This window comes from Oryx dammah, unplaced genomic scaffold, assembly GCF_014754425.2.
Source record: "Oryx dammah isolate SB20612 unplaced genomic scaffold, SCBI_Odam_1.1 HiC_scaffold_25, whole genome shotgun sequence".
Taxonomy (NCBI): domain Eukaryota; kingdom Metazoa; phylum Chordata; class Mammalia; order Artiodactyla; family Bovidae; genus Oryx; species Oryx dammah.
In genome coordinates, this window is record NW_024070209.1 from 4,317,927 (window position 1) to 4,326,272 (window position 8,346).

An 8,346-nucleotide genomic window follows, 5' to 3' on the forward strand; every position below is an offset into this window, starting at 1 on the left:
TCTTGCCTGGGAAATCCCAGGGACAGAGAAGCCTGGTGGGATAGTCTTGCCTGGGAAATCCCAGGGACAGAGAAGCCTGGTGGGATAGTCTATAAGGTCCCAAAGAGTTGGACAAGACTTAGCAACTAAACAACAATATAAGCAAAGGGCAACACAATTGTGTGGCTATCTTTAATGATAACTAGGATAACTTCTACTGGGACTAACTTTGCACAGAATCCATTCCCACCTGCATAATCCAAGAAAGACTAATTATTCAGAGTGACTTCAATCAAACGGGTAACATAAATGAGGAGCCGTTGTGTCCTTACTGCAGCTTTAAATGGAGCCTTGGTCGGGGTATCTGCACCACCTAACTGTGAATTCTGGATGATTCTCACTCCAAAATTCAAGTCCCGATGGTTTCTATTTGAAGGAGAGACTGATGATTTCTGTCCAAGACTGAAAAAGGACGACAAATTCTTTGGGCTCCTCTCATCAAGAGGAGGGGTCCATTACTCCACCTCTTAACTCTGGGATGTCTCTGCTGGTGCTTTGGCCAACAGAATGTGGCCGACATGCTACATCGAAGGCTATGCCTGAATGGAAGTGCACCAGCAGCCAGCAAGCACCAGCTGCCAGGGATGTGAATAAGACGTGTGAATAAGGGTGTGGAGCTCTCGGCCCAGCCAACCTGTGCCGAACGCTCATTGAAGCCACCCAAACAAGCCTTGCCCATATAAATGTTCAGTTCAGTTCAGTTCAGTTCAGTCGCTCAGCCCTGTCTGACTTTTTGCAACCCCATGAATCGCAGCACGCCAGGCCTCCCTGTCCATCACCAACTCCCAGAGTTTACTCAAACTCATGTCCATCCAGTCGGTGGTGCCATCCAGCCATCTCATCCTCTGTCGTCCCCTTCTCCTCCTGCCCCCAATCCCTACCAGCATCAGTCTTTTCCAATGAGTCAACTCTTCGCATGATAGAAATAATAAATCGTCGCGTTAAGCCACTAGCGTTTGAAGTAGTTTAATGCAGCTATAGTTATCTAGAACTTTGCCTGCTGGGGGAATTTCCCATCTGGCTAAGCCCCACAAGGATGTTCTTGCCAACTGCATTGAGGGATATCCTGAATGGGGACGTTGATGGCCCTCGGTGTGTTTGTTTTCCGGCTCTCTCCTTCCTACCTGTTTCCATCTCTGTATTGGGAATAGTAGCGTTTATTCCTTTAAATGCCATTTGTCTTTTAAAACGGATTTTAGTTTCGTCCCCTTCCAACTGGAGTTGCTTGCCTGCCCTTTTGGACTATGAGACGCGCAAAGCTCAGCACAATGCTTGGATAAATGTTCACTGAGGAGCATGCGACCCGACTACTCTGGGTACCTGGCGGGCCCCCTCCAGCCTAACTCGGCCCCGAGCCTACCTGCGTCCTGCTGACATCCCCTCCACCCCCGGGCCGGCTCTGGGCTGTCTCGCGGGGAACTTCCATCTGGCCTGGGGCTCTAGGACTTTCGATACTACTATAATGACCGCTATTATTAGAAAGGGAGTGGCGTCCCCGTTTCCGAAGCGGCTCGGCGCCGAGGAGGGGGCACCGCAGGACGCCCCCTCCCACCGGAAACCCTCAGCCACGCCCCCTCCCGGCGCTTCCGGTGCTCCGCCCCACGCTGGCCTGGGCGGCTGGCAGAGCGGCCGCATGCGCTGCCGGCTGGTCTTCGGGTCGCACGGGTACCTCGCACACGGTCCTGCGCGCGGCGTGGGGTGCGACCGGAAGCAGCAGGTGTGTGAAGCCGGAGGCGCGGCGGGTGCAGGCTGGCAGCGTGGGCCCCGGGCACTGGCAGCGGTCGGGCACCTCAATCCCGGGGCGCAGCAGGCCCCGCGGTGTCCGCTTAGAGTTTGGGAGGACCTGGCTCTACGGTTAGGACCGGTTTATCCTCAACACAGGAGGGTCCCAAGTTAGACATGTTGGGTGCCAGCCCTTGGCGCGCCCTTCGAGAGCCAAAAGCCGAAATCAGACAGGCACACGGCCGTCCTGAGACTCTGGGTAAGTTAAGTGCTAAGAGATGGGATCATGTCAGCACAGCCACAGATTTCAGTGGAGCTGGAAGACTGGTAGTGGAACTCCATGGGGAGAGTCCCCAAGGCCCTCTTACTGTTGGAGGACTCTCTCTGCCTGGAATATGCTACTCCCATCAACGTGGTAAAAAACATCAGATGTGGAGACTCAGTTCAGGTATCCCTTCCTCTGTTAAACCTCTCCTAACCTTTCTAGATAGAGTGTACATTGGTTCTGCTTTCTGTAGTATCAAGGTATAGCAAAAGTGATGAAAATATGAAGACTCTACTATAGAAATTATTCCTCCAGGACGTAACTACAAAATAATTTGGCCTAGTTATGGATTTTAGTACCCCAGTCCATCCCAGGCCTTTAACCTAGAAAAAACCATTCTAAGGAATGGAATTAAATGGTTTCTTTACAATCATACCTAGTCAGAATACTTCATTATTATAGCTAGTATTTTCACTCTTCATCCGCACTGCTAACAAATAATGTGTGAAGTGTCGAAACATAATAAAATTGTTCCTAACCTTTCTATATAATCTTGCTACTCTGACCTCTCCTCTGACCTCAGGAAGATCCATCCTAATTTAATATTGATCAAAATAAAACAGGCTGCCAGTAAATCATGTATCTCAGTCAAATAGAAATTACATTTCAAGTATTATAAGGACATAAATCTTTCTACACTGATGTTCATTGTTGATAACAGAAAAACTAGAAACAACCTAAACTTACAAAGTAAGAGATTGGTTGAGTAAAAAGTGGTGGTGTTTGACAATGAAATATTACACATTAAGACTGATGTAAAAGTTGGTTTAACATTGAATTAAATAACAAGTTTGGTTACACTTCTGGTGGGGAAGTGTGTGTGGATTTACACATGCACAGAAAAACGGAGAAGGCAATGGCACCCCACTCCTGTACTCTTGCCTGGAGAATCCCATGGACGGAGTAGCCTGGTGGGCTGCAGTCCATGGGGTCTTCAGGACTGAGTGACTTCACTTTCACCTTCCACTTTCATGCATTGGAGAAGGAAATGGCAACCCACTCCAGTGTTCTTGCCTGGAGAATCCCAGGGACAGGGGAGCCTGGTGGGCTACCGTCTATGGGGTCGCACAGAGTTGGGCACGACTAAAGTGACTTAGCAGCAGCAGCACAGAAAAAAATGGGTACACACCAACATGTTAGTTGTAATTATCTCCCAGTGGTGGTATTATGGATTTTTTTTTCTTGCCTGTCTGTATTTTCTCATTTTTCTCAATGTGTATTACTTGTGAATTAAAAATAATTTTTTGGCTTTGAAGTATATTACATAATTATTTTCAGCTTTATCATTTGAATAATCTGTGCCCTTATTTCCACTTCAGCTAAAAGAGTTTGAGGTTTGTATGATTTATTTCCTTTGAGTACTCTGTTGGAGAAGTTTTAAAGACTAATGGTAAAGCCAAAAGGCAAGAAAAGGGACTAGACTGGATACTTAGATAAGTTTGGATCAAATAACCAAGAAGCGATAGCTACAAAATAGAATTTAATTTTCTTTTTCTCGATCATTAATTTGTCTTCCATTTTTGACAGCATGGTAATCCCATTTTCCATGAAGAATTGCTTCCAGTTACGTTGTCATCTCAAGGTCCCAGCAGCTGGCTTTAAAAACACAGTTAAAAGTGGACTCATTTTACAGTCGATTTCCAATGACGTTTACCACAATCTGGCTGTGGAAGACTGGATCCACGACCATATGAATTTAGAAGGCAAGCCAGTCCTTTTCTTGTGGAGGAATTTTCCCACTGTGGTAATTGGTCGGCATCAGAACCCTTGGCAGGAATGTAACCTGAATCTGATGAGAGAAGAAGGTGTGAAACTGGCTCGGAGGAGAAGTGGAGGCGGCACAGTCTACCATGATATGGGTAACATCAACTTGACTTTTTTTACAACCAAGAAAAAGTATGATAGGATGGAGAATCTAAAATTAGTTGTGAGAGCCCTGAAGGCTGTCCAGCCACACCTGGACGTGCAGGCTACTGAAAGATTTGACCTTTTGCTTGACGGACAGTTTAAAATCTCAGGAACAGCTTCCAAGATTGGCCGCAATGCAGCTTATCACCACTGCACTTTGCTGTGCAGTACTGACGGGACCTTCTTATCATCTTTGCTGAAGAGCCCTTACGAAGGGATCAGGAGCAATGCCACTGCCAGCACACCTGCCTTAGTGAGAAACCTTATGGAAAAAGATCCCACTCTGACCTGTGAAGTAGTGATAAACGCTGTTGCCACGGAGTATGCCGCTTCTCATCAAATCGATAACCGCATTCACCTAATAAACCCAACAGACGAGACAGTGTTTCCTGGAATAAACAGCAAAGCCAGAGAACTACAGACCTGGGAATGGATATATGGCAAAACTCCGAAGTTCAGTGTAGATACTTCCTTCACTGTGGTACATGAACAGTCACGCTTGGAAATTAAAGTATTCATAGACGTCAAGAATGGGAGGATTGAAGTCTGTAATATTGAAGCACCTGATCACTGGTTGCCGCTGGAAATATGTGACCAGCTAAATGCAAGTCTTATTGGTAGTAAGTTTTGCCCAATTGAAACGACAGTGCTAACAAGTATATTACATAGAACACATCCAGGGGATGATGAACTACACAGTAAATGGAATATTCTGTGTGAAAAAATTAAGGGAATAATGTGATTCCAAGTAAATTATTTAATGTTGACAGTTTTGATGAGAAAATTAAAATGTTACAGTGCATTGTTTTTTAAAATTTTATTCTTGGCTATGAATGGGTGTTCTCTAATTGCAATGAGTGGGCTTCTCATTGTTGCAGAGCTCAGGCTCTAGCCTCGAAGGCATCAGTAGTTGTGACTCGAAGGCTGTAGAGCACAGGCTCAGTAGTTACAGCACACAGGCCTAGTTACCCTGGGGCACGTGAAATCTTCCTGGACCAAGGATCAAATCTGTGTCCCCTGCATTGACAGGTGGATTCTTAACCACTGGACCACCAGGGAAATCCCTGTCTTCATTGGTTTAATACTGAGCTGGCTAAAGGGTTCATTCAGGATTTTCCATAAGATGTTAATCCAAAAACCGGAACAAACTTTTTGGCCAACCCTGTATTTCACTGCGTTTGTATTTCAGCTCTTTCTTTTGTTACCATCTTGGGGTTGGATACCATATTGAACACTCTGACCTCACCGTTCTTTTTCTTTCCACTAGGGAATATAACCCTGGCTTCTTGATACTATAAACTCTAAATTTCTCCCTTTTAATTACATTTCCTTATCCTTTAATTCTCTCCCACTAAATCAAGCTTACTGCACTTTTCTAAGCCAATGACTTTTCTCCAGTCTCTTGCTTCATCTCCATTTCTTACCAGCATTCTCACATTTCTCTTGACCTATCGTAGCCACTTTTTTTTCCAACAATTGATTTTCTACTATAGCTAGATGGTGGGCGATGCTAGAAGAAAATTCACATAATCATGCAGGTTAGTGTCTTCTCAGGTGGCGCTAATGGTAAGGAATCTGCCTACAATGCAGGAGATCAAAGAGACACGAGTTTGTCCTCTGGGTGGAGAACATCGCCTGGAGTAAGAAATGGCAACCTGCTCCAGTATTCTTGTGTGGAAAATTCCATGGACAGAGGAGCCTAGCAGGCTACAGTCCATGGGGTTGCAAAGAGTCGGACACAACTGAGCTCACGCTCACACATGTTCACACAGATTCGCCGAATTTCCTATTTATAGTTTTTCACTTGTTTTTGTTCTGTAGGTGTCAGATTCAACTCACCTCTGTTGACTGCCTCTCACATTCACCAGAGGCCCTACTCCTAAATGCTCCCACTCTTCCTAAGCTCAGAATTCTGCTACTCTTCATCTGGTCACAAACCATTTATAATTTGTGGGTAGAAGCTTTTAGAAATGAGCTCCTTCAGCTGCTTGTTTTCTACTTCAACTTTTCTCATTTCATTCAATCTCAGAGAAAGAAATACCTTCTCTTCCTTAAAGCTGAGCCCCCTACTTGTACTGTGGATTTTTCTTCTCCAGCTTTTTAAAAAAATACTTAAGCTGCATATGGTGTTAGTTGCATCACTGAGATCTGTTGCAGTGCACATTCTCTAATTGTGGCTCTGGGGCTTAATTGCTCCATGCATGTGAGCTTTACTTTCCCGACCAGGAATTAAACCCATGTCCTCTGTATTTCAAGGCAGATTTTCTACCACTGGACCACCAGGGACGTCTGTTTGTGTTTTGTACTATCAATTATTTATCTCCTTTATCTTGCATAAGTCTGTCTCAACTTTTACTGAATCATTAGTACTCTTGCCTGGGAAATCCTATGGGTGGAGGAGCCTGGTAGGCTTCAGTCCATGGGATCACTAAGAGTCAGACATGACTGAGCGCACTTTTCAGTTTCATGCATTGGAGAAGGAAATGGCAACCCATTCCCCTGTTCTTGCCTGGAGAATCCCAGGGACAGGGGAACCTGGTGGGCTGCCGTCTGTGGGGTCGCACAGAGTCGGACACGACTGAAGCAACGTAGCAGCAGCAACAGCAGCCTTAGTGAATGGACATGTGAATGTCTCCCCCTTCTCAAAGACTGCTGCTCAAGGGTTTACTGTTTCTTTCCATTGCATGGTTGCCAAACTGCTTCAAAGAGTAGCACTCCTGCCAACCATTTAATGTCTCTATAGTTCACTTACATACTAATTTCTATAGTAGTTCCTGTTTATCGAGTGCCTACTCTGTGCCAGGTACTTTGCTAGTTGTTGGATGTTCCTGGTAAAAGAGACATGGTCACCGACCTTCAGTTCATTTCAGATCAGTTCGGTCGCTCAGTCATGTCTGACTCTTTGTGACCCCATGAACCAGAGCACGCCAGGCCTCCCTGTCCAACACCAACTCCTGGAGCCCACTGAAACTCATGTCCATTGAGTCGGTGATGGCATCCAACCATCTCATCCTCTGTCGTCCCCTTCTCCTCCTGCCCTCAACCTTTCCCAGCATCAGGGTCTTTTCAAATGAGTCAGCTCTTTGCATCAGGTGGCCAAAGTATTGGAGTTTACATCAGACCTTCCAAAGAACACCCAGGACTGATCTCCTTTAGAATGGACTCCTTTTGAATGGACTGGTTGGATCTCCTTGCAGTCCAAGGAGGCAATGGCACCCCACTCCAGTACTCTTGCCTGGAAAATCCCATGGATGGAGGAGCCTGGTGGGCTGCAGTCCATGGGGTCACGAAGAGTTGGACACAACTGAGCAACTTCCCTTTCACTTTTCACTTTCATGCATTGGAGAAGGAAATGGCAACCCACTCCAGTCTTCTTGCCTGGAGAATCCCAGGGATGAGGGAGCCTAGTGGGCTGCCGTCTATGGGGTCGCACAGAGTTGGACACAACTGAAGCGACTTAGCAGCAGCAGCAGCAGCAGACAGAACTTATTTCTTTGAAGACCTTATTTCCAAATATGGTTACATTCCAAGGTACCAGGGGTTGGGATTTAAACGTGAATTTCTAGAGGTTATGTGTGTGCACAATCAACCCTTAACAGAGGGCTTTCAGGGTCCCCCCCAACCCCAGACTACTCTGCCCAACTCTGTTCCTATGACCTCTACCTGGCTTTGTCCCTCCACACTATTCACTGTTGATTTGAAATCTTCAAGCTTTTCCAGATGTGATGTTCAGAAGGGCACTCTGAACATCAGTCCAACACCAGGACTTCTATTTCCCTCTACAGACTTTGGCTTAGCTTATTCTTCAAGCTTCTGGTCTGCCCACTGCCTCTAGCAGTATCCCCTCTCCCAGCTGATTCCCATGGGACCTAGTCTGTTCCCAACCAGTCAATTGGCATCTCGATGGATAGGCTTTCCCAGGACAATTGATGCTGAGCTGCAGAGCTTTACAGATGTTCCAGTCAAGGTTAAGTGAGCTGCAAAATGCATCTGGTATTACTAAAAGGCTTGATTTGCCTTTATAAGGAGTTAAGTTATAGAGGATAACTGAATTTAGGTAAATATCTGCTGCTGCTAAGCCACTTCAGTCGTGTCTGACTCTGTGCGACCCCATAGACAGCAGCCCACCAGGCTCCCTGTCCCTGGGATTCTCAAGGCAAGAACACTGGAGTGGGTTGCCATTTCCTTCTCCAATGCATGAAAGTGAAAAGTGAAAGGGAAGTCACTCAGTCGTGTCCGACTCTTCACGACCCTATGGACTGCAGCCTACCAGGCTCCTCTGTTCATGGGATTTTCCAGGCAAGAGTACTGGAGTGGGGTGCCATTGCCTTCAAAGACACATAATTTTAGGG

The 8,346-nt window shown here is 46.1% G+C and overlaps 1 protein-coding gene across 3 annotated transcripts; it reads left to right on the forward strand.

Moving 5' to 3' along the window:
• Positions 1 to 1,640: 1,640 nt before the first annotated feature.
• LIPT1 (lipoyltransferase 1) lies at positions 1,641 to 4,814 on the forward strand. Of its 3 annotated transcripts, none has more exons than XM_040267664.1 (2): positions 1,641 to 2,209; positions 3,614 to 4,814. In XM_040267664.1, exon 2 carries the CDS (start codon positions 3,615 to 3,617, stop codon positions 4,734 to 4,736), a length of 1,122 nt encoding a protein of 373 aa, XP_040123598.1. In that variant the 5' UTR covers positions 1,641 to 2,209; position 3,614; the 3' UTR covers positions 4,737 to 4,814. The 3 variants fall into 3 exon arrangements, with proteins under 3 accessions (XP_040123598.1, XP_040123599.1, XP_040123600.1); XM_040267665.1 differs by having other exon boundaries at positions 1,647 to 1,756; XM_040267666.1 differs by having other exon boundaries at positions 1,791 to 2,020.
• Positions 4,815 to 8,346: the final 3,532 nt, after the last annotated feature.